The 26,912-nt window shown below is 46.3% G+C and overlaps 1 protein-coding gene across 5 annotated transcripts in view; it reads left to right on the plus strand.

Annotated features, from left to right (window-relative positions):
- LOC147114265 (protocadherin-1-like) overlaps positions 1-26,912 on the plus strand; it is a 467,184-nt gene that overhangs the window by 173,501 nt on the left and 266,771 nt on the right. Inside the window, exon 3 of one of the 5 annotated variants that reach the window (XM_085995953.1) lies at positions 2,045-2,936. The exons of the other annotated variants lie outside the window; for them this stretch is intronic. Coding sequence (XP_085852079.1) covers positions 2,045-2,077 — 33 coding nt within the window. The 3' untranslated portion in view covers positions 2,078-2,936. Of the gene's footprint in view, positions 1-2,044; positions 2,937-26,912 lie in introns of those variants that run through there. 5 annotated transcript variants of the gene reach the window in all.

Consider the following 26,912-nt stretch of genomic DNA (forward strand, 5'->3'; position numbering starts at 1 on the left):
CCATGGCGCTAATACTTACAAGTCCCACAATGGAGTTGACCCTGGAAGCTTCAGCCTGACTCCAAGAGGAAGGAAAGTTTATGGAAGGTGCTTCAGCTTTTACTTTATCATTGGCGCGACACTCTTGCAGCTCCTCGCTTCCAGCTGGGATGCTCCTGTGCATCTTCAAGCGACTCCGCAACGCAAACGGAGGTCGCCGAGGGTCACCAACTCGGGTTCATGGAATCATAGAATTTTACAGCACAGAAGGAGGCCATTCGGCCCATCTTGTCTGTGCCAGCTGACAGCTATCCAGCCTAATCCCACTTTCCAGCACTTGGTCCGTAGCCCTGTAGGTTACGGCACTTCAAGTGCATATCCAAGTATTTTTTAAATGCGATGAGGGTTTCTGCCTCTACCACCCTTTCAGGCAGTGAGTTCCAGACCCCCACCACCCTCTGGGTGAAAAAAGTTCTCTTCAAATCCCCTCTAATCCTCCTACCAATTACTTTAAACCTGTGCCCCCTGGTTATTGACCCTTCTGCTAAGGTGTGGAGATGCCGGTATTGGACTGGGGTGGACAAATGTAAGAAGTCACACAACACCAGCTTATAGTCCAACAGTTTTATTTGAAATCACAAGTTTTCAGAGCGCTGCTCCTTCGTCAGGTGAAGTGGAGAGATGCATAAAGACACAGCTTATATAGTCAGAGAATAATGCCAGATGATTACAGGTAATCTTTCTAACTGCCATTTATCACACCTCGGCAGAGAGATAATCCCAGCAATCAAAGGTGTGAATGGTGTGCAAACAGGTTAGTCAGGAAAACATTACATCAAAGAACAATGAGGTGGGGGTCACAAGGGGTCAAATGTTGCAGATGCTGGGGTCTGTATGAAAAACTAAAAACAGACAATAAAACATTTTTTTTGCTGGAAATCACAGCAGGTCCGGCCGCATCTGTGTAGAGAGAACAAGCTAATGATGACTCGAGTCTGGTGGGGTTACATGTAGCATGACATGAACCCAAGATCCCGGTTGAGGCCGTCCTCATGAGTGCGGAACTTGGCTATCAGTTTCTGCTCTACGATTTTGCGTTGTCGTGTGTCTCGAAGGCCGCCTTGGAGAATGCTTACCCGACGATCGGAGGCTGAATGTCCTTGACTGCTAAAGTGTTCCCCGACTGGGAGGGAACACTCCTGCCTGGTGATTGTTGCACGGTGTCCGTTCATCCGTTGTCGCAGTGTCTGCATGGTCTCGCCGATGTACCATGCTCCGGGGCATCCTTTCCTGCAATGTATGAGGTAGACAACGTTGGCCGAGTCACATGAGTATGTACCATGTACCTGGTGGGCGGTGTCCTCATGTGTGATGATGGTATCTGTGTTGATGATCTGGCATATCTTGCAGAGGTTGCCGTGGCAGGGTTGTGTGGTGTTGTGGTCACTGTTCTCCTGAAAGCTGGGTAATTTGCTGTGAACGATGGTCTGTTTGAGGTTAGGCGGCTGTTTGAAGGCGAGTAGTGGAGGCGTGGGGATGGCCTTAGCGAGGTGTTCATCATCATCGATGACATGTTGAAGGCTGCGAAGAACATGGCGTAGTTTCTCCGCTCCGGGGAAGTACTGGACGACGAAGGGTACTCTGTTGGTTGTGTCCCATGTTTGTCTTCTGAGGAGGTCTATGCGATTTTTTGCTGTGGCCCGTTGGAACTGTCGATCGACGAGTCGAGCGTCATAGCCCGTTCTTACGAGGGCGTCTTTCAGCGTCTGTAGGTGTCCATCGCGTTCCTCCTCGTCTGAGCAGATCCTGTGTATTCGCAGGGCTTGTCCATAGGGGATGGCTTCTTTAACGTGGTTAGGGTGGAAGCTGGAGAAGTGGAGCATCCTGAGGTTGTCCTGGGCTTGCGGTAGAGTGAAGTGCTGAGGTGTCCGTCTTTGATGGAGATTCGTGTGTCCAAGAATGAAACTGTTTCTGAGGAGTAGTCCATGGTGAGTTTGATGGTGGGATGGATATTGTTGATGTTATCGTGTAGTCTTTTCAGTGATTCTTCGCCTTGGGTCCATAGGAAGAAAATGTCGTTGATGTATCTGGTGTATAGCGTTGGTTGGAGGTCCTGTGCAGCGAAGAAGTCTCGCTCGAACTTGTGCATGAAGATGTTGGCGTATTGGGGTGCGAATTTGGTCCCCATGGCTGTTCCGTGTGTTTGGGTAAAGAACTGGTTGTCGAAGGTGAAGACATTGTGGAAAATCGTAGAGCAGAAACTGATAGCCAAGTTCCGCACTCATGAGGACGGCCTCAACCAGGATCTTGGGTTCATGTCACACTACATGTAACCCCACCAGACTCGAGTCATCGTTGGCTTGTTCTCTCTACACAGATGCGGCCGGACCTGCTGTGATTTCCAGCAAAAAAAATGTTTTTTTGTCTGTTTTTTGTTTTTCATACAGACCCCAGCATCTGCAACATTTGACCCCTTGTGACCCCACCTCATTGTTCTTTGATGTAATGTTTTCCTGACTAACCTGTTAGGACACCATTCACACCTTTGATTGCTGTGATTATCTCTCTGCCGAGGTGTGATAAATGGCAGTTAGAAAGATTGCCTGTAATCATCTGGCATTATTCTCTTGAGTGTATAAGCTGTGTTTTTATGCATCTCTCCACTTCACCTGATGAAGGAGCAGCGCTCTGAAAGCTTGTGATTTCAAATAAAACTGTTGGACTATAACCTGGTGTTGTGTGACTTCTTACTTCTGCTAAGGGAAATAGGTCCATCCTATCCACTCTATCTAGGCCCCTGATAATTTTATACACCTCAATTAGGTCTCCCCTCACCATCCTCTGTTCCAAAGTAAACAACCCCAGCCTATCCAATCTTTCCTCACGGTTAAAATTCCCCAGCCCAGGCAACATCCTCTTAAATCTCCTCTGCACCCCCTCTAGTGCAATCCCGGCAATAAGCTCATGGTCTACAGAGCAGCAGTGATACCCGCCCTGCTGTATGCCTCAGAGACATAGACCATGTACAGCAGGCACCTCAAAGCACTGGAGAGGTACCACCAATGCTGACTCCGCAAGATCCTGCAAATGCATTGGCAGGATAGGTGCACCAACATCAGTGTTCTTGCTCAGGCCAACATCCCCAGCATCGAAGCTTTGACCACGCTAGATCACCTCTGATGGACGGGTCACATGCCCGATACGAGACTCCCAAAACAAGCGCTCTACTCAGAGCTCTGACATGGCAAGAGATCCCCAGGTGGGCAGAGGAAACTCTTCAAGGACACCCACAAAGCCTCCTTGGAAAATGTGCAACATCCCCACCGACACCTTGGAACCCCTGGCCCAAGACCGCACAAAGTGGAGGAGCAGCGCCCGGGAAGGCGCCGAATACCTCGAGTCTCTTCACCGGAAGCAAGCGGAAGCCAAGCGCAGGCAGCGCAAGGAGCGCACGTCAACCCAAGCACCCCACCCACCCGCCCCCTTCAACCACCGTCTGCCCCACCTGTGACAGAGACTGTAGTTCCCGCATTGGACTCATCAGTCACCTGCGAACTCATTTTTAATGTGGAAGCAAGTCATCCTCGATTCCAAGGGACTGCCTAAGAGAGAGAAGAGAGAGTTGTTGTTGTTGCTTCAATTGACCTAAGCTGTTAACCAAAAGTTTTACTCCTTTACCAATGTTAAAAGGATGGATGTCAAAGCAACAGGTGATGGCAGATGTTCAGCCAGCTGCCATCTGATTAATTTTTTGGTTGATCTACAGTCTTATTTGTTTGTTCTAAACAATTGTATTGAATCTGAGGATAAGTTATTTGCAAACTTTAAATTGGCAGTCTGGTATCCTGAGCCTTGCTTGTAAGGTTGAACTTCACAAAACTGCCCTTCCTCCAATAGCGTGCTTCTAATTGTGTCTGTACATGCGAGTGGGTGTGAGATTAAAGCTCCATGGGTCCTGAGTTGTGCGATAATTGTGGTGACACCTTGTCAGTCCAGCCAGGCTGTGATAGTTTCTGTCACAAGCCAGAATTTCCCATTACACTACTTCAATAGATTGTCCTTTCTCTCAATATTGAATTCTGTTGATAACGTGCCGTCTTTTGATATATTTCCCAGGGAGTTAAAAGTGAATTTTAAATATGTATAGGTGGGGACTACAGAGCTTATGGAATCTAAGCTCTAGTCTTGATACTCTTGGAGCAGTTTGGCTCAGTTGGTAATACTCATCTCCTGAAGGTTGTGATTCCAAGTGTCACACCCGGATTTGAGCACATAATCTAAGCAGACACTCCAGTGCAGTTCCGAGGGAGTGCTGCATTGTTGGAGGTGCCATTCGTCAGAAAGGGTGTTTTACCTTGCCTACCTATTCCAGTGATTTTGGTCGATATTGAAGATGCCATAGTGCTTTTTGAATAAATAGTTGGGAGATTTCCGAGTATCCCGGTCAACATTCTTCCAGAAATTAACAGCACTAATAGAACTTTGGTTTCTTGCTCTTCTGTGGAATCTTGCTTTATGCAAAATGGCTGCCACGTTTGCCTACATGACAGTGACTGCTCTAAAAGCAATCCATTATACGTTAATTCGCCTCAACTAATCCCTGTGGGTAGAGGTGAACTCGGCATCTACTAGCAATATGCAGGTGCAAACTTTTCTGAGGCCCTGAGAGTGCAGGAATGATGTATGAGGAGAGATTGGGTCGATTGGGCTTATATTCGCTAGAGTTTAGAAGAATGAGAGGGGATCTCATTGAAACATATAAAATTCTAACAGGACTAGACAGACTAGATGCAGGAAGGATGTTCCCGATGGCGGGGGAGTCCAGAACCAGGGGTCACAGTCTAAAGATAAGGGGTAAGCCATTTAGGACTGAGATGAGGAGGAATTTCTTCACCCAGAGAGTGGTGAACCTGTGGAATTCTCTACCACACAAGGCAGTTGAGGCCAATTCATTAAATATATTCAAGAAGGAGTTAGATATATTTCTTAAGGCTAATGGGATCAAGGGATATGGGGAGAAAGCAGGGACCGGGTACTGAATTTGGATGATCAGCCATGATCTCATTAAATGGCGGAACAGGCTCGAGGGGCCGAATGGCCTACTCCTGCTCCTATCTTTTATGTTTCTATGGTCTTCAGCGGTGTGGAAAACATGGAGTCTTCTCCATTGGCCATCCAACACGATGATGAAGGAAAATGGGAGGGATGTCATCCAGTGAGCATCACACTCATCACCTCAGCATCGATATAAAAGTGTTTGTATAAGCACTGGAGCTTGAATGAAGTTGATTGGTGTAGTGCAACGGTTTGAAGCTTTGACACGTGAAATACTACTAACAAATGTCTTGAATTCTGGTCCATGTTAACCAACATCCCGAAGTCACATTTCATTTATGGCACTTGCAGCAAAGTAGTCCATAAATTCATACGACAAGATCTTTGTAACAAGTTATCTGAGGAAAGTAAATCGACATCAAATACAGCTCTGAAACTACAGTATTCAGCATTCCCTCTCCCAGCTCCACAATCATACACAAACACACACATTCATATATATTTTGTAGCTACAAGCTACTGTTGGAAGCTACCGCTGTTTTCAACTCAACTCTAGTACAAGGGGCTTGACTGGAAATCAAAAATGTGCTGGTACTATTATTTGGTCAATCCAACACCTAGTCATCATTTCAGATACAATGTCCAGTTTGATATGCTGCATAATTGTCTGGCTACTGGAACACGGAAAGAATGAAATAAATTATTTACATTCATATTGCACCTTGGCAGATCCTCAGGACAGCTCACAATGCTTCCTATCCAATGAATTCCTTTGAATCCAAAGCAGCGCTGGGTACCTCTGGGCCAGCGGACTCGCCACTGTGTGACGGAAATTTCACTAGGAGTCTCTCTGAGGTTATGTTAGTCTGAGAGAGTTTTTCCTAGGTAAGGTTCTCCTTGATGTTGCGCTCATTCCTTCGACTTGGTGACGTCCCAGATTGAGTTGCCAACTGTCCAGTTTTGTTCTGGGCAATCTGGTGAGGTGTGCGGAAGCAGCAATCTATATTTTCCCCCTCACTTGTTTAACTGTTTTATGATGTGGAGACATTGAACTGTTACACAAATAATAACCATCTCAGCTGAAACCTTGGTCGCACTCCTGTTCCACCCCTATCTGTCCCTGTCTAGGTTTAGGGAATCAAAGGAAGTCTCTACCTCTCTCTCCTCCTTTAAGACACGCCTTAAAACCTACCTCCTTGACCAATCTCCTTATGTGGTTTGTTGTCACATAGTGCCTGATAACACTCCTGTGAAACATGTTGGGATGTTTTACTATGTTAAAAGCGCTATATAAGTGCAAGCTGTTGTTGTTGTTGAGTGCCAGGGTATTGTTGGAGGGGTATCACTGTGAACTAACCTATCGTTGCCTGATGTCCACATTGGGGGCACTTTTCACCAATAGTCACTGGATAATAATCAAGAGCAGGAACGCAGTTTGGCTTCATTTTCTTACCTCCCTGGCTCAGGATAGTAACGGCCAATCGTAGCGTCCCTAACGCCATCCTTCTGACATTTAGTCCACTCCATATCAACAACGCCAACAAGGGAGCATTTTGTTGCAAAAGTGTCCGCCATGGCTCAGTGGGTGACACTCTGGGCTCCGAGTCAGACGTTTGTGGGTTCAAACCCCACTCCAGAGACTTGAGCACAAAGTCTAGGCTGACACTCCGGCGCAGTACTGAGGGAGTGCTGCACTGCCGGAGGTGACACTTTTCAGATGCGGTGTTAAATCAAGGCCCCATCTGACTTCTCAGGTGGATGTAAAAGATCCCATGGGAATCCTATGGTACCAGGGAAGTTCTCCCCGGTGTCCTGGCCAATATTTATCCCTCAACCAGTATCACTAAAACAGATTATCTGGTCATTATCACATTGCTGTTTGTGGGAGCTTGCTGTGTATAAATTGGCTGCCGCGTTTCCTACATTACAACAGCGACCACGCTTCAAAAAGTACTTCATTGGCTGCAAAGCGCCTTGTGACATCCCGAGGTTGTGAAAGGCGCTATATAAATGCAAGTCTTTCTTTCCTTGTTAATTTAGCTGAGCATGTGAGTCAAAAGGCCTTGTGATGATTGGAATTCAAATAATGGCAGGAAACTTCCCATGTTCGTGTGATAAAATGTCCAGTGATCAACAGATGATTAATTTAAAGGTGAAAAGCAATGTGTGCTGATTGTAACTACATGCTTACCCCTTATTCCCTAACCCCTCTCACCACCTGCCCCCCCCTCCCCCCAATAACCAGGCTCCTTCGCATTCAGCTGTTGAATGTTTCCATATCAGAGTGTTATTTACTTCAAACGCTGCCTCCAGCTATCCTTGTCTCGATGCTGCCGATGGAAATACTACATGAGGTCATGCAGCAATGATGTGTTTTCCACCTGTTTTTGTTTCGGGGTGGGACCTTCGACTAGTTGCGTCATTCAGGCTTTTGTTTCCTGTCTGGTCGTTCAGAAGGAAGGTAAGTGAGACACATTGAACAATTACGATTGCTAAAAAAAATACTGCAGATGCTGGAAATCCGAAATAACAACAGGAAACGCTGGAAAAACTCAGCAGGCCAGGCAGGATCGGTGGAGAGAGAAACAGAGTTGACGTCTCAGGTCGATGACCTTTTATCAGAATGCGTTCTGATGAAAGGTCATCGACCTGAGACGTTAACTCTGTTTCTCTCTCCACCGATCCTGCCTGGCCTGCTGAGTTTTTCCAGCGTTTCCTGTTGTTATTTCACATTGACCAATTGTTGCTTCCTGTGATTTGCTGGCCTGACTTCTGCTGCCACTGAGCAACCATGACCACCCATTCCTTTTAATGGGCACCTTCATTCCAACATTTATTTTAATCGGCATATTTGTTCTTCTTGCCTTGGACTTGTTCGTCACTCTACCTGACCGATAAAAGTTGTCTGAAACCTAGACCCTGGAATTTATTACACCGTCTCAGTTGTCCGCGTGTTTTCATAGCAGCACTTCGTTGGCTGTGCTGCGCTTTGGGACATCCTGATGTCTTCAAAAGGTGCTATATGAATGCAATCTTCCTTCTGCTCCACTCTCGGCTCTTGAATCAGAACCTCAAGCCCCCCCACCACCACCCCTACCCCCTTGAGAATTGAGCACATCATACAAAAGGACAAAAGGCAAAATACTGCGGATGCTGGAAATCTGAAATAGAAACAGAAAATGCTGGAAATACTCGGCAGGTCGGAAGGCATCTGTGGAGAGAGAAACAGAGTTAACGTTTCAGACTTTCTGTCAGAACTGGAAAAAGTTAGAGATGTAACAGGTTTTAATCAGGTACAGAGGCAGGGAAAGAATGGGGGAGGAGGGAAGGACAAAAGGAATGGTCTTTGATAGGATGGAAGGCAGGAGAGATTAAATGACAAAAGGAATGATGCTGCAAGGCGAAAGGAGATGGTAATGGGACAAGTAAAGAAACAAAAGATGGGTCTAGAAGAGGTGTAAATGGCAAAAGCAGGACCATTACCAGCACTTGATATTCAAAAACATGGGAGCAGTGGTTGTGATCTGAAATTGTTGAATTCGATGTTGAGTCCAGAAGGTTGCTCATCTCATTGAAACTTATAAAATTCTAACAGGACTAGAGAGACTAGATGCAGGAAGGATGTTCCCGATGGCAGGGGAGTCCAGAACCAGGGGTCACAGTCTAAGGATAAAGGGTAAGCCATTTAGGACAGAGATGAGGAGGAATTTCTTCACCCAGAGAGTGGTGAACCTGTGGAATTCTCTACCAGAGAAGGCAGTTGAGGCCAATTCATTAAATATATTCAAGAAGGAGTTAGATATATTTCTTAAGGCTAAAGGGATCAAGGGATATGGGGAGAAAGCAGGGACAGGGTACTGAATTTGGATGATCAGCCATGATCTGATTAAATGGCGGAGCTGGCTCGAGGGGCCAAATGGCCTACCCCTGCTCCTATCTTCTATGTTTCTATGTTGTAAAGTGCCCGATCGAAAGATGAGTTGCTGTTCCTCGAGCTTACGTTCAGCTTCATTGAGCACATGATGTCGGCTGACACTCCAGTGAAGAACTGAAGGAGCATTGCATTGTCAGGAGCTGCCATCTATAAGTTATTAATGCTTTCAGTACTAGGAACTTTACCTACAACAACAGGCATAGCTCGGGATAACTGCATTTTTACACCAAACGCTGTTGCTGGCATCCCTGGCTCTGGCACCAGTGGTTATGATATACACTAGGCTGTGCCTCCAGCAGCAGAGAAACTATCTTAGCATCTCATTTCCCGCTCCCATGCTGCTGGCCACAAGCATGAAGCGACGCGGTCAACTGTGACGTCTGCTATTGGCCACCATTTTGTTCTGGGTGGTGGGGGGGGTGCACATTGAATGCTCAGCGAGTCGACAGAAGCCCATTTTTCGCATTTCTGGCTTGTTTGGACTCCATCCGCTCCCCCTGCCACCTCCCCCCGCCACACCCCCGCCATCCCCTGGGATGTTTAGGGAGGTCTGCAATCCAAAATATTAACATCACCAACGTGACCCCTCAACTACTGGAGTTGCCCGGTGACCACATTATTCCTCCATTCTACGTTGCTGCCGCTGCTTTGATTTTCTTCCCGTTAGTACAAACAGGACGGGTCCACAAGCACCGGCAGCCCGAACACATCGAGAAGCAGCTTCAGGTGGAGAGAGTTCTGCAATACTAGCTCTTTTCAAGGAGCCGAATGGCCTCCTCCTGGTGCTGCATGATTCTGTATAAACATTGCGCAACAGCCACACACCATTGACGTGCGCAAGTACCTATCGTTTTGAAAGGATGAAGCCAGCACAGCTTTAGTCAAGGCAGGTAGATTGAAATCCATTCTCTAGGCACTTAATCCACTGCTGTTTGTTCCCGTTGATGGAGTTTAAATAAGTTAGCGGAAAAAAAGTCCGTTTGAAAAATGATCTTCAGTTTTCAAAGGCAGGGCGATCAGTTTTCTAAATATTGGCACATTCAGATTATGAGTGTCTACACACAGTAAGAAATGAGAGGCTTTCCCCATTTGTCTTTAAACACACGGAGCTAAAGTGTCCCATTGTGTCACTTAGCCTTACACGTCGGTACTTAGAATTTTCATCTCAATTGATTTCCAATAGTTTTCCTCAATAACACGGTACAGGAAACTTTCGATTTACCGGCACCTAAATAACCGGAAATCTCGGTTGACCGGCAAAATTCAGGAGTAGGTTCAGGTAACTTTTATTACTTGCCTTCCTCGATCTGTTGCTGTGCAAGGGTATGGCTGCAGCTGTTGCTAAGCTACAGAGATGCTTGCAACTTGTGCCCATTGTTCTGAACCTGTTGCTAAGCAACAGGGTTTGTTGCTTTATACGGAGCTCTCAGCTCGCCGTATCTTTTACTGTAGCTTTCAGTTATCCGGAATTTTTGATGAACCGGCACCACGTCGGTCCTGTCCGTGCCGGATAAAAAAAAGTTTCCTGTATTCCAGTAGTCTAGGAAATCTAGTTAAAGGAGCACCGTGCAGTGTTTAAAAAATGAATAAATTGACCCCATATTCATTAAAAGGATAAAATTCTCTTCCACATTAAAAGTGTTTTAGTGTGTAGTAAATTGGGTCATTAGCAGTAAGGGAGCATTTTTGCCTCGACTCCTAAAATTCCTCTGAGGTCTATTACTGGTTAACTCATAGACACAGGGGATGTGCCAGAGGACTGGAGAACCGCTAATGTAGTACCATTATTCAAGAAGGGTAGTAGGGAAAAACCGGGGAACTACAGGCCAGTGAGCCTAACATCAGTGGTAGGAAAATTACTGGAAAAAATCCTGAGGGACAAAATTTGTCTCCACTTGGAGAGGCAAGGATTAATCAGGGATAGTCAACATGGCTTTGTCAAGGGAAGATCATGTCTGACTAATTTGATTGAATTTTTTGAGGGGGTGACTAGGTGTGTGGATGAGGGTAACGCAGTGGATGTGGTATACATGGATTTCAGTAAGGCCTTCGATAAAGTCCCGCACAGGAGACTGGTCAAGAAGGTAAGAGCCCATGGAATCCAGGGTGCCTTGGCACATTGGATACAAAACTGGCTTAGTGGCAGAAGGCAGAGGGTGATGGTCGAAGGTTGTTTTTGTGACTGGAAACCTGTGGCCAGTGGGGTACCACAGGGATCGGTGCTGGGTCCCTTGCTGTTTGTGGTCTACATTAATGACTTGGATATGAATGTAAAGGGTATGATCAGTAAATTTGCGGATGATACTAAAATTGGTAGGGTGGTAAATAGCGAGGAGGGTAGCCTCAGTCTGCAGAACGATATAGATGGGTTGGTCAGATGGGCGGAACAGTGGCAAATGGAATTTAACCCGGAAAAGTGCGAGGTGATGCACTTTGGGGGGTCTAACAAGGCAAGGGAATACACAATGAATGGTAAGACCCTAGGCAAGACGGAGGGTCAGAGGGATCTGGGTGTGCAGGTACACAGATCCCTGAAGGCGGCGGAACAGGTGGATAAGGTGGTAAAAAAGGCATATGGGATACTTGCCTTCATTAGCCGAGGCATAGAATATAAGAGCAAGGAGGTTATGATGGAGCTGTATAAAACACTGGTTAGGCCACAGCTGGAATACTGTGTGCAGTTCTGGTCGCCACACTACAGGAAAGATGTGATCGCGTTAGAGAGGGTGCAGAGGAGGTTCACCAGGATGTTACCAGGGCTGGAGCGCTTCAGCTATGAAGAGAGACTGGGCAGATTGGGTTTGTTTTCCTTGGAGCAGAGGAGGCTGAGGGGGGACATGATTGAGGTGTACAAAATTGTGAGGGGCATAGATAGGATGGATGCTGAGGAGCTTTTCCCCTTAGTAGAGGGGTCAATAACTAGGGGGCATAGATTCAAGGTAAAGGGAGGGAGGTTTAGAGGGGATTTGAGAAAGAACTTTTTCACCCAGAGGGTGGTTGGAGTCTGGAACTCACTGCCTGAAAGGGTTGTGGAGGCAGAAACCCTCACAACATTTAAGAAGCATTTGGATGAGCATTTGAAATGCCATAGCATACAAGGCTACGGGCCAAATGCTGGAATATGGGATTAGATTAGACAGGGCTTGATGGCCGGCATGGACACGATGGGCCGAAGGGCCTCTATCTGTGCTGTATTACTCTATGACTCTATGACATGTTATTTTTTTGTTGTTCCTTGTTAGCGCCCATTAAATATCCGCCTGCAAATTTGCTCCTGCTTCCTCTACAGCCCACACTGTGTACATGACGCAATGCTGTAAAAGTGGTACAATAGCAAAATACTGCGGATGCTGGAAATCTGAAATAACAACAGAGAAATGCTGGAAACACTCAGCAGGTCGGGCAGCATCCGTGGAGAGAGAGAAACAGAGTTAACGTTTCAGGTCAGTGACCCTTCGTCAGAACTGGAAAAAGTTAGAGATGTAACAGGTTTTAAGCGGGTGCAAAGGCAGGGAAATGTTGGGAGGGGAAGAAAGTACATGAGGGAAGGTCTGTGATAGGGTGAAAGGCAGGAGTGGCTCAACGTCGCAAGTGGGGATGGCAGAATCATCAATGGCTGCCATGTGAAAAATAGGGGCAGAGGTTATAGTCTGAAATTGTTGAATTCGACGGTGAGTCCAGAGTGCCTAATCAAAAGATGAGGTGCTGTTCCTCGAGCTTACGTTGAGCTTCATTGGAACAGTGCAAGAGGCTGAGGACGGTGAGGTCAGAGTGGGAGTGGAGCGGAGAATTAAAGTGACAGGCGACCGGAAGCTCGGGGTCACCCTTACGGACTGAACGGAGGTTTTCCGCAAAGGGCCACAGACCTGAAACGTTGACTCTATTCCTCTCTCCACGGATGCTGCCTGGCCTGCAGAGTGTTTCCAGTGTTTTCTGTTGTAAAGGTGGTGTTGTGGTAGCAGGGAGGGCGTTAGCAGCGTCCACGGAGCTGGGCAGAAAACATTACAACGGTCGAGTCGACTGTTTCAGTCCAGGCTGAAGCTTGGGTGTCGGAGGAGGAGATGAGGTTCGAGGCATCGTATCTCAGCCCGATCTTGGCCTCATCTGATGTGTATTACTATTTTGTATGGCTGATGTAGAGCAACAACTATAATTTTACATTTAGGTGCTTAAGCATCAAGAAGAAAGACTTGCATTTATATGGCACATTTCACGACCACCGGACGTCCCAAAGCGCTTTACAGCCAATGAAGTACTTTATGAAGTGTAGTCACTGTTGTAATGTAGGAAACACGGCAGCCAATTTGCACACAGCAAGCTCTCACAAAAAGCAATGTGCTAATGACCAGATAATCTTTTTTTCTGAGTGATATTGATTCAGGGATAAATATTGGCCAGGACACCAGGAATAACTCCCCTGCTCTTCTTCAAAATAATTCCATAGGATCTATTACATCCACCTGAGAGGGCAGACAGGGCCGCGGTTTAACATCTCACCTGAAAGACGACACCTCCGACAGTGCAGCACTCCCTCAGCACTGCCCTAGAGTGTCAGCCTAGATTTTTTGTGCTCAAGCCTCTGGAGTGGGACTTAAACCCACAGCCTTCTGACTCCGAGGTGAGGGTGCTACCTACTGAGCCACGGCTGGCCACACCTGAGTAGCGGAGTGTGTCTCTGTGTTGCCTCCTTCGTATTTGAGAATCAGGCATTGAGTCGTTCCATGTTCCATGGTCTGTTCTGGGTGACCACAGTCGCACACTGGAGAGTTTTTCATTCTCCATTTGTGCATCAAATATCCACGACTGCCATGGTTTGTGTGGATCTGATGTTCACTTCCAGCGAGGGTTACTGAGTAGAGATCAGCAGCGGGAATCCTGGCTGATTTTTGTGACCCTCTCTTACCCCAGCCCACCTCAGGGGGCACAAAGGGCCAGTGGGAGCACCATCGACGAAATCAGCTCGTTGAGAGCAGAAGGTTGAGGGGAGATTTGACAGAGGTGTTCGAAATCATGAGTGGTCTAGACCGAGTAGATAGAGAGAAACTGTTCCCGTTGACGGAAGGGTCGAGAAGCAGAGGACACAGATTTAAGGTGACTGGCAGAAGAACCAAAGGCGACATGAGGGAAAACTTTTTTACGCAGCGAGTGGTTAGGATCTGGAATGCACTGCCTGAAAGGGTGGTGGAGGCAGACTCAATCGTGGCTTTCAAAAGGGAATTGGATAAGTACCTGAAGGAAAAAAAAATTGCAGGGCTACGGGGAAAGGGCGGGGGAGTGGGACTAGCTGAAGTGCTCTTGCAGAGAGCTGGCACGGGCTCGACGGGCCGAATGGCCTCCTTCTGTGCTGTAACTATTCTATGATTCTATGACAAAACGTGGAACTTGGAGTCTGTACCTATTCATTACCACAGCGTCCTGATCCACTGCCCCACTATGGGGGTCAGAAGGACGAGTAAGCATTGCCTCTTTCTAACTGTGGTTATGCTGCACCCACCTGCTTTCTCCCCCTACCCCGCCTCTCCACCCACCCCAGCCTCAATGCAGCCACATCCCAAATCAGTCGGTGACCAATGGCATTATCGCCGCCTTGTTGCTGTCTGGTTTATGGATTCTGTGTACAACACGTACAACTCCAGTCTCTTCACCACATCTATGCTTATCATTTTCAGGTAAAACACTCTTGGTGGGTGACTCCTACCTTGTGGAATGTTGTGATATGTATTTACATTGCACATAAGTTTTGTAATTGGCAAGCTGTTGGTAAAATTGTAATATTCGTGACTCCAGGCTCAGCCTGGGTAATGAAAGCATACCACTCCTTTTAAATAAACTCTGTTAAGCTTTTATCTCTTGTGGTATGCCAACAGCCTAGGGAAGTTAGTTTGGGAATAATCGCTAGTAAAGTTTACAATATAGAATAATTCTTTTGACAACAGAGTAACAGTAAACCGAGGCCGCCATCTACCTTCTCCGGTGGATGTAAAAGGAGAGCAGGGGAGTTCTCCCCGGTTTCCTGGCCAACATTTATCCCTCAACGAACAACTAAAACAAGCTCGAGGAACAGCACCTCATCTTCCGATTAGGCACTTTACAGCCTTCCGGACTCAATATCGAGTTCAACAATTTCAGATCATTACCTCGGCCCCGATTATATTTTGATATATTTTTTATCCACACCTTTGGTTTGTGACTTTTCCTTTTTTGTCTCTCTCCCACATGGCAGCTGTCTCTCACTCTGCCAGCGCATTTCACACTTCATCTAGAGCCATCCTTTGTCTCTTTACCTGTCCTATTACCAACTCGTCTCATCTTGAATATCTCTTAATGTCTCTTCACCTCTCAGACCTTCCCTTTTGTTCTTTCGTCCCCTCCCCCATTTCCCAGCCCCCAAACTGGCCTTTTAATCTGTTTCATTTCCTGCTTTTTTCTCATTTCTGAAGAAGGGTTTCGACCTGAAACGTTAACTCTGTTTCTCTCTCCACGGATGTTGCCTGGCCTGCTGAGTTTTTCCAGCTTTTTTTGTTGTTATAACTAAACCATACTATCTGGTCATTATCACATTGCTGTTTGTGGGATCCTGCCGAGCACAATTTGATGCCGCGTTTCCTGCATTACAACAGCGACTACACTTCAAAAAGTACTTCATTGGCTGTAAAGTGCTTCGGGACGTCCTGAGGTCATGGAAGGAGCAATATAAATGAGAGTTGTTCCTCTCTTTCCAACGCTGACTGCAAAGGAACAATTGAAGAAAAATGTGTTTTCTTATCCAATTTTTCTTCCTGACTTTCACACCGATCCCGTTCTTCCCTGAAGACCTGATCAGCCGTGTGGGTTCAGTTTGTTAAGTGGTACCTTGGCCATGTTGCCATAAAGAAAAGAAAGACTTGCATTTCACGACCTCAGGATGTCCCAAAGCACTTTATAGCCAATTAAGTACTTTTGAAATGTAGGAAACGCAGCAGTCGATTTGAGCACAGCAAGCCCCCACAACCAGCAATGTGATAATGAACAGATAATCTGTTTTTTAGTGATGTTGCTTGAGCGATTAAATATTGGACAGGACACCCAGGGAAGAACTCTTCTTCAAAATAGTGGCCCTGGGATCTTTTACGTCCACCTGAGAGGGCAGATGGGGCCTCAGTTTAACGCCTCATGTGAAAGACGGCACTTCTGACAGTGCAGCACTCCTTCAGTACTAGCACTGAAGTGTCGGCCGGGATTAAGTGCTGGAGTCCCTGGAGTGAGACTCGAACCCACGACCTTGTGCCTCAGCTGAGTGGGCTACCCACTGAGCCATGGCTGACGCACGTACACCGAGTGCCTGATGACATCGGGCAACTCCATACAGAGCCGGGGAGTCGAGCCTTGGGCCCCTCCGGGGCTGCTCAGCGCGTCCGCCAGCGGACCTGGGCAATTTTGGTTTGAATACCCCGGGCGCTAGCACTTGGTTAGCCGTTCAGCGCTAATTGTTCGATGCAAACGCTGCCTTGAAATGCTGAGCAGTGAGCAGATTAACAAAAATATAAGCATGAGCCTCGTAAAAAAATTAAGAGGCGGTGTTCAGTTTTATGTGCACCTCATTTGCAAATGTAATTTGTAGTGCAGCAGCTGGCTTGAATGCAAAAAAATCCATTCTCAATCAATGGCTGGCTGCTGGACCCCTGTATGTGCAAACATTTAACAGTCTGTTTGGTTGACTGAACAAGTCCCATTTGTTCAGAGCGTCGTGGACGAAAAGTCCAGTAAAAGTTTGAAGTGTCTTCAGAGCTTCGGTTCTCGGGGAGTGTCTCCAAATTGTCAATGCTACTTCAAATGTGTCTGAAGAGGTGTCGGTTAATGCAACAAAGAGACACTCCCTTATTTTGATTTTCAAAGATTTATTTCTCATTTTGATTTGTGTCTCTCTTTTAAAGAAATAAAATCATAGCCTTGTCTGCAAAGAAATAATTGAAGAAAAATGTTCTTTCCTATCCAATTTTTCATTTTGATTTTCACCCCGACCCCTTTCTTCCCTGAAGTCCTGGCTTAGGGCAGGAACTGGTGACCTGGGTTCCTGCTCCTGGTTGCTACCTAGCAACCGCAACAAGAACTTGAACCCTTATAGTGTTTTTAACATAGTACAGGAAACTTTCGTTTAAACGGAGGTTAAATCTCCGGAATGCTCTATCCACCGGCAAAATTCAGGAGTCGGTTCAGATAACTTTTTTTAATTTTCGTTGCTTTTTTTCTCCATTCCTGGCTCTGCAAGCGTCTAGCTGAAGCTGTTGCTTAGCTACAGAGACGCTTGCAAGCTGCGCCGACTGTTTTGAAGCTGTTGCTAAGCAACAGGGTTTGTTGCTAGACACGGAGCTCAGAAGCTCCGTATGTTTTAACATTAGCGCTGGTTTCTCCGGCAGTGTTGATTGACCGGCACCAGCTCGGTCCCGTCAGTGCCGGATACCAGAAAGTTTCCTGTAATAGTATTGAACTGTGTGTGGACGACATCACAATATGTCCTGATTGTGCTCTTCCTGACTAACGTCTACATTATGGTGTCACTCCATTATGCTCAGGAGCAGGGGTCGTGGTTGATTTTCTCCATTACTATCCCCGGGGCGGGTGGGTGGGTGGGAGTACTGAGGCCAATTGTAACCAACTGTGTGCCAGCTGTGGCTCAGTGGGTAGCAATCTTGCCTCTGAGTCAAAAGTTTGTGGGTTCAAGTCCCACTCCAGAGACTGGAGCACAATAATCTGGGCTGACACTGCAGTACTGAGGGAGTGCTGCACTGTCGGAGGTGCCGTCTTTCAAATGAGACGTTAAACCGAGGCCCCGTCTGCTCTCTCAGGTGGATGTAAAAGATCCCAGGGCACCATTTCAAAGAAGAGCAGGGGAGTTATCCCCGGTGTCCCAGACAATATTTATCCCTCAATCAACATCACGAAAACAGATTATCTGGTCATTAGCAGATCGCTGTTCGTGGGAGCTTGCTGAGTGCATTTTTGGCTGCTGTGTTTCCTACATTACAACAGTGACTACACTTCAGAAGTACTTTATTGGCGGTAAAGTGCTTTGTGATGTCCAGTGGCCGTAAAAGGTGCTGTATAAATGCAAGTCTTTTCTTAGCTTTGCCCACGTTTGAAATTTATAAAATTCTAACAGGACTAGACAGACTAGATGCAAGAAGGCTATTCCCGATGGCGGGGGAGTCCAGAACCAGGGGTCACAGTCTAAGGATAAGGGGTAAGCCATTTAGGACAGAGATGAGGAGGAATTTCTTCACCCAGAGAGGGGTGAACCTGTGGAATTCTCTACCACAGAAGGCAGTGGAGGCCAATTCATTAAATATATTCAAGAAGGAGTTAGATATATTTCTTAAGGCTAAAGGGATCAAGGGATATGGAGAGAAAGCAGGGACAGGGTACTGAATTTGGATGATCAGCCATGATCTCATTAAATGGCGGAGCAGGCTCGAGGGGCCGAATGGCCTACTCCTGCTCCTATCTTCTATGTTTCTATGTTTGCGATTAGCCAGCTTGACAACTAGTGTTGCATTGGGTAATGCAGGTGCCAACGAGGCCAGCAAGGGAAGTGGTTTGTTATGCAGACATTGCCTGAACGAAAACACACTTTTTTTATTCACTTAATCTTATTTACCAAGACTCAGATTTAGGGAGCCTCCAAGCAGATGTTTTATTGTTGCCGTACACGTTTACTGTAATTAAAAAGGAAAATTACTTTAATAAAATGTTGCTACAGGTAAAAAAATTCCAGTGATCCCTTCGGTTCTTAAGGCCTTTGTTAGATCAGATGCGTGGAGCTGAATCCTTTAATTCCCAAGATCACGGCATTCAACATAAACTTTGTGTGACTGGCAGAATAAAAACCTTGTCTTCGCGTTTCAATGTCCTGCAGCGATCGCCTCCCACTTCAACTCATCCTTTCCCAGGACATCCTAACCTCTGCAACTCCTTGCCTTCCTCGAGGGCTTTATGGCTTTCCTCGGAGGTCTTTGGGAACACTGCCAAGCCATGCTTCTTAAGTATCTATTCTCCCACATTTATATTCTCTGCTGTGCCTCCCCTGAAGGCCCATTGTCGATCGGGGGAATCAGTATTCCGTGCATTGTTTTTTCCTCTCTGTCTCTCTCTCTCTCGCTCTGTTCGGAGTATAGGCCGGGGAAGCCAAGCCCAGCACTGAGCTTGACCGCATGCGGTTGCGCTACTTAGCGTCGTGACATATACACGCTGACGGGGTGACCCAGATCAACGGGTTTACCAGGTTGACACGGAGCTCGTGAGCGCTGGCAGCATATCGGAAGACTCTGGAATAATGCGGTTGGTGTTGCACCTGGATTGGCAAGGACTGGATTTCTTCACACCCCCTAAGCAGAAACCACACGTCAAGATAAAGAAAAGGAAGATTTGCATTTCTATAGCGCCTTTAATGACCTCGGGACACCCCCAAAGCGCTTTACAGCCAATGAAGTACTCTTTTGAAGTGTAGCCATTGTTGTAATGTAAGAAACGCGGCAGCCAATTTGCGCACATCAAGCTCCCACAACCAACAGTGAGATAATTGCCAGATAATCTGTATTTGTTGAGTGATGTCACAGAAATCACAGAAACCCCACAGTGCAGATAGAGGCCATTTCGGCCCATCGAGCCTGCACCGACACATATCCCACCCGATCCCCGTAAACCCCTACACCAACACATATCCCACCCTATCCCCGTAATCCCACGTATTTAATCCCCCTAACACTAAGGGTCAATTTATCATAGCCAATCAACCTAACCCGCACATCTTTGGACTGTGGGAGGAAACCGGAGCACCCGGAGGAAACCCACGCAAAGACGGGGAGAATGTGCAAACTCCACACAGACAGTCACCCGAGGCTGGATTCGAACCCGGGTCCCTGGCGCTGTGAGGCAACAGTGCTAAGCACTATGCCACCGTGCTGATTTTATGCGGAAAAATGGTCACGCAAATAACGCTGTGTTATTGAGGGATAAATATTGGCCCAAGACACCGGGAAAACAGTCCCCTGATCATCTTTGAGATGCTGCCATGGGATTTTTTACGCCCACCTGAGAGAGCAGATGGGGTCTTGGTTCAATATTTAGGAAGGACAGGCAAAAAGGAAAAGGAGGTGGGGTAGCATTGCTGGTTAAAGAGGAGATTAACACAATAGTAAGGAAGGATATTACCTCAGATGATGTGGAATCTGTATGGGTAGAGCTGAGGAATACCATGGGGCAGAAAACGTTAGTGGGAGTTGTATACAGACCCCCAAATAGTAATGCTGAGGTTGGGGATGGCATTAAATGGGAAATTAGAGACGCATGCAATAAGGGCAGAGCAGTTATCATGGGTGACTTTAATCTACATATAGATCGGGCTAACCAAATTAGTAACAATATTGTGGAGGAGGAATTCCTAGAGTGTATACGGGATGGTTTCCTGAACCAATATGTCAAGGAACCAACTAGAGATCAGGCCATCTTAGACTGCATATTATATAATGAGAAAGGATTAATTAGCAATCTTGTTGTGCGAGGCCCCTTGGGGAGGAGCGATCATAATATGATAGAATTCTTCATTAAGATGGAGAGTGAAGTAGTTGACTCAGAGACTAGGGTCCTGAATGTAAATAAAGGAAACTATGATGGTATGAGGCGCGAGTTGGCTAGGATGGATTGGGGAATGTTACTTAAAGGGTTGACGGTGGATAGACAATGGCAAACATTTAAAGATCGCATGGATGAACTACAGAATTTGTTCCTCCCTGTTTGGCATAAAAATAAAACAAAAAAAGGTGACTCAACCATGGCTAACAAGGGAAATTAGGGACAGCATACGATCCAAGGAGAGGACATATAAATTGGCCAGAAAAAGCAGCAAACCTAAGGATTGGGAGCAGTTTAGGATTCAGCAAAAGAGGACAAAGGGATTATTTAAGAGGGGGAAAATACAGTATGAGAGTAAGCTTGCAGGGAACATAAAAATTGACTGTAAAAGCTTCTATAGATACGTGAAGAGAAAGGTTTAAACTAACTTGGCAGGGGGATGGGATACAGAGGGGAGCTGAAATAGGGGGGGATGTGCTGCCAATTATAGAGAAAAAAACAAGTCAGCTTGGTAGACAGGGCAAATATATAAGGGCAAGGCTGGATGGCATCTATTTTAATGCAAGGAGTCTTGCGAATAAGGTGGATGAACTGAAGGTGTTGATAAACACATGGGAGTATGATATTGTTGCTATCACGGAGACATGGTTGAGGGAAGGGCAAGACTGGCAGCTCAATATTCCGGGGTACAGAATCTTCAGGCGAGACAGAGGGGGAGGTATAAGAGGAGGGGGTGTCGCAATATTAATTAAGGAGTCAATTACTGCAGTAAGGAGGGATGATATATTAGCAGGGTCCTCCAATGAGGCCATATGGGTGGAGCTTAAAAACAAAAAGGGGGCAAGCACTTTGCTGGGAGTGTACTATAGGCCTCCAAACAGTCAGGGGGAGATAGAGGAACAGATATGGAGGCAAATCTCAGAGAAATGTGCAAATAATAGGGTAATAATAATGGGGGATTTCAACTTCCCCAATATTAACTGGGATAGTCAGAGTGTGAAAGGCTCAGAGGGTGTAGAATTCTTAAAGTGCATCCAGGAGAGCTTTTTGAGCCAGCATGTAGAAAGTCCTACAAGAGAGGGGGCGGTACTGGACCTAATTCTAGGGAATGTGGCCGGCCAAGTGGAAAAAGTGCTAGTAGGTGAGCACTTTGGTGATAGTGACCATAATATGGTAAGATTTAAGGTGGCCATGGAAAAGGACAGGGATGGGCCGGAAATAAAGGTTCTAAATTGGGGGAAGGCCGATTTTAATAGGATAAGGCAGGATCTGGCCAAAATGGACTGGGATCAGCTACTTGTAGGAAAATCCGCATCGGAGCAATGGGAGGCTTTCAGAAGGGAGATTGAGATCATACAATGGCAACATGTTCCCGTAAAGGTCAAGGGTGGTTCCAAAAACCACAGGGAACCTTGGATGTCAGGGGATATACGGGAATGGATTAGGAAAAAAAGGAGGGCTTTTGGTAGATACAAAAGGCTAAAGACGGAGGAAGCCCTAGAGGAGTACAAAAAGTGCAGGGGGATACTTAAAAAAGAAATTAGGAGATCAAGGAGGGGCCATGAAATAACACTGGCAAGCAAAATAAAGGAAAATCCGAAGATGTTTTATAAGTATATTAAGGGTAAGAGGATAACTAGGGAAAAAATAGGGCCCATTAGGGACAAAAGTGGCAATCTGTGTGTGGAGCCGGAAGATGTAGGAGGGGTTCTGAATGAATTTTTTGCGTCTGTTTTCACTATGGAGAAGGACGATGTAGACATAGAAATAGGGCGGGGGGACTGTGATATGCTCGAACATATTAACATCGAGCGGGGGGAGGTATTGGCGGTTTTAGCTGGCCTAAAAATGGATAAATCCCCAGGCCCGGATGAAATGTATCCCAGGCTGCTGTGTGAGGCAAAGGAGGAGATTGCGGGGGCTCTAACACATATATTCAGGACCTCTCTGGCCACAGGGGATGTGCCAGAGGACTGGAGAACCGCTAATGTAGTACCATTATTCAAGAAGGGTAGTAGGGAAAAACCGGGGAACTACAGGCCAGTGAGCCTAACATCAGTGGTAGGAAAATTATTGGAAAAAATCCTGAGGGACAAAATGTGTCTCCACTTGGAGAGGCAAGGATTAATCAGGGATAGTCAACATGGCTTTGTCAAGGGAAGATCATGTCTGACTAATTTGATTGAATTTTTTGAGGGGGTGACTAGGTGTGTGGATGAGGGTAACGCAGTGGATGTGGTATACATGGATTTCAGTAAGGCCTTCGATAAAGTCCCGCACAGGAGACTGGTCAAGAAGGTAAGAGCCCATGGAATCCAGGGTGCCTTGGCACATTGGATACAAAACTGGCTTAGTGGCAGAAGGCAGAGGGTGATGGTCGAAGGTTGTTTTTGTGACTGGAAGCCTGTGGCCAGTGGGGTACCACAGGGATCGGTGCTGGGTCCCTTGCTGTTTGTGGTCTACATTAATGACTTGGATATGAATGTAAAGGGTATGATCAGTAAGTTCGCGGATGATACAAAAATTGGTAGGGTGGTAAATAGCGAGGAGGGTAGCCTCAGTCTGCAGGACGATATAGATGGGTTGGTCAGATGGGCGGAACAGTGGCAAATGGAATTTAACCCGGAAAAGTGCGAGGTGATGCACTTTGGGGGGACTAACAAGGCAAAGGAATACACAATGAATGGAAAGACCCTAGGCAAGACGGAGGGTCAGAGGGATCTGGGTGTGCAAGTACACAGATCCCTGAAGGCGGCGGAACAGGTGGATAAGGTGGTAAAAAAGGCATATGGGATACTTGCCTTCATTAGCCGAGGCATTGAATATAAGAGCAAGGAGGTTATGATGGAGCTGTATAAAACACTGGTTAGGCCACAGCTGGAATATTGTGTGCAGTTCTGGTCGCCACACTACAGGAAGGATGTGATCGCGTTAGAGAGGGTGCAGAGGAGGTTCACCAGGATGTTACCAGGGCTGGAGCGCTTCAGCTATGAAGAGAGACTGGGCAGGTTGGGTTTGTTTTCCTTGGAGCTGAGGAGGCTGAGGGGGGACATGATTGAGGTGTACAAAATTATGAGGGGCATAGATAGGATGGATGCTGAGGAGCTTTTTCCCTTAGTAGAGGGGTTGATAACTAGGGGGCATAGATTCAAGGTAAAGGGCGGGAGGTTTAGAGGGGATTTGAGAGAGAACTTTTTCACCCAGAGGGTGGTTGGAGTCTGGAACTCACTGCCTGAAAGGGTTGTGGAGGCAGAAACCCTCACAACATTTAAGAAGCATTTGGATGTGCACTTGAAATGCCATAGCATACAAGGCTACGGACCAAATGCTGGAATATGGGATTAGATTAGACAGGGCTTGATGGCCGGCGCGGACACGATGGGCCGAAGGGCCTCTATCCGTGCTGTATTACTCTATGACTATGACTCTATGACTCTAAATAGATTGATGAAGTCAAGCATAGGTCCCTTGCAGTCAGAATCAGGGGAATTTATAATGGGGAACAAAGAAATGGCAAACCAATTAAATAGCTACTTTGGTTCTGTCTTCACAAAGGAGGACACAAATAACCTCCCAGAGATGTCGGGGAACATAGGGTCTAATGAGAGGGAGGAACTGAATGAAATCAGTATTTGTAGAGAAATGGTGTTAAGGAAATTGACGGGACTGAAGGCCGATAAATCCCCAGGGTCTGATAATCTACATCCTAGGATATTTAAGGAAGTGGCCCTAGAAATAGTCGATGCATTGCTGGTCATCTTCCAACATTCGATGGAATCTGGAACAGTTCACATGGATTGGAGTGTAGCTAATGTAACCCCACTATTTAAAAAAGGTGGTAGAGAGAAAATGGGGAATTATAAACCGGTAAGCCTGACTTCGGTATTGGGGAAAATGCTGGTGTCCATTATAAAAGATGTAATAGCAGAGCACTTGGAAAACAGTGACAGGATCGGACAAAGTCAACATGGTTTTACAAAAGGTAAATCGTGCTTGACTAACCTACTGGAATTTTTTCAGGATGTAACTGGTAGAATAGATAAGGGAGAACCAGTGGATGTGGTGCATTTGGACTTTCAGAAGGCTTTCGATAAGGTCCCGCATAAGAGATTAGCATGCAAAGTTAAAGCACATGGGATTGGGGGTAAGGTACTGACTTGGATAGAGAACTGATTGGCAGACATGAAGCAAAGAGTTGGAAACATAGAAACATAGAAGATAGGAACAGGAGTAGGCCATTCGGCCCCTCGAGCCTGCTCCGCCATTCAATGCGATCATGGCTGATCATCCAAGTTCAGTACCCGGTCCCTGCTTTCTCCCCATACCCCTTGATCTCTTTAGCCTTAAGAAATATATCCAACTCCTTCTTGAATATAGTTAATGAATTGGCCTCTACTGCCTTCTGTGGTAGAGAATTCCACAGGTTCACCACTCTCTGGGTGAAGAAATTCCTCCTCATTTCTGTCCTAAAAGGCCTACCCCTTATCCTTAGACTGTGACCCCTGGTTCTGGATTCCCCAACCATTGGGAACATCCTCCCTGCATCTAGTCTGTCCAGTCCTGCCAGAATTTTATAAGTTTCAATGAGATCCCCTCTCATTCTTCTAAACTCCAGCGAGTACAAGCCCAATCGACCCAATCTCTCCTCATACGTCATTCCTGCCATCCCAGGTATCAGCCTGGTGAATCTGCTTTGAACTCCTTCCATGGCAAGAATATCCTTCCTCAGATAAGGCGAACAAAACTGCACACGATACTCAAGATGTGGCCTCACCAAGGCCCTGTACAACTGTACTCAAACTCTCTCACTATGAATGCCAACATACCATTTGCCTTCTTAACCGCCTGCTGCACCTGCATGCTTACCTTCAGCGACTGGTGCACAAGGACACCCAGATCTCATTGCACTTCCCCTTCTCCCAATCTATTGCCATTCAGATAATAATCTGCCTTCCTGTTTTTGACACCAAAGTGGATAACCTCACATTTATCCACGTTATATTGCATCTGCCATGCTTCTGCGCAATCACCCAACCTGTCCAAATTATTCTGTAGTTTCTCGGCATCCTCCTCACAGCACACACGCCCACCCAGCTTTGTGTCGTCTACAAATTTGGAGATATTACATCTAGTTCCCTTGTCTAGATCATTATAATATATTGTGAATAGCTGGGGTCCAAGGACCGATCCCTGCGGTACCCCACTAGTCACTGCCTGCCACTCTGAAAAAGACCCGTTTATTCCAACTCTTTGCTTTCTTATCTGCCAAGGAGTTCTCTATCCAATTCAATACCTTGCCCCCAATCCCATGTGCCTTAACTTTACACGCTAATCTCTTATGTGGGACCTTATAGAAAGCCTTCTGAAAGTCCAAACACACCACATCCACTGGTTCTCCCTTATCTATTTTACTAGTTACATCCTCAAAATATTCCAGCAGATTAGTCAAGCACGATTTACCTTTTGTAAATCCATGTTGACTTTGTCTGATCCTGCCACTGTTTTCCAAGTGCTCTGCTATTACATCTTTTATAATGGACTCTAGCATTTTCCCCACTACCGATGTCAGGCTTACCGGTCTGTAATTCCCCGTTTTCTCTCTACCACCTTTTTTGAATAGTGGGGTAACATTAGCTACCCTCCAATCCATGGGTATTGTTTCAGATTCCATCGAATGTTGGAAGATGATCAGCAATGCATCTACTATTTCTAGGGCCACTTCCTTAAGTACCCTAGGATGTAGATTATCAGGCCCTGAGGATTTATCGGCCTTCAATCCCATCAATTTCCCTAACACCATTTCCCTACAAATACTGATTACTTTCAGTTCCTCCCTTTCATCAGACCCTATGTTCCCTGACATTTCTGGGAGGTTATTTGTGTCCTCCCTTGTGAAGACAGAACCAAAATATGTATTTAATTGGTCAGCCATTTCTTTGTTCCCCATTATAAACGGATCTTTTTCCGAGTGGTAGGCAGTGACTAGTGGGTTACCGCAGAGATCGGTGCTAGGACCCCAGTTATTCACAATATATATTAATGATCTGGATGAGGGAACTTGATGTAATATCTCCAAGTTTGCAGACGACACAAAGATGGGTGGGCGTGTGTGTTGTGAGGATGATGCAGAGAAACTCCAGTATGATTTGGACAGGTTGGGTGATTGGGCAGAAGCATGGCAGATGCAATACCACGTGGATAAATGCGAGGTTATCCACTTTGGTGTCAAAAACAGGAAGGCAGATTATTATCTGAATGGCAATAGATTGGGAGAAGGGGAAGTGCAACGAGACCTGGGCGTCCTTGTGCACCAGTCGCTGAAAGTAAGCATGCAGGT

This window comes from Somniosus microcephalus, chromosome 8 (genome assembly GCF_052327205.1).
Source record: "Somniosus microcephalus isolate GS21.2 chromosome 8, FLI_Smic_1.0, whole genome shotgun sequence".
NCBI lineage: Eukaryota > Metazoa > Chordata > Chondrichthyes > Squaliformes > Somniosidae > Somniosus > Somniosus microcephalus.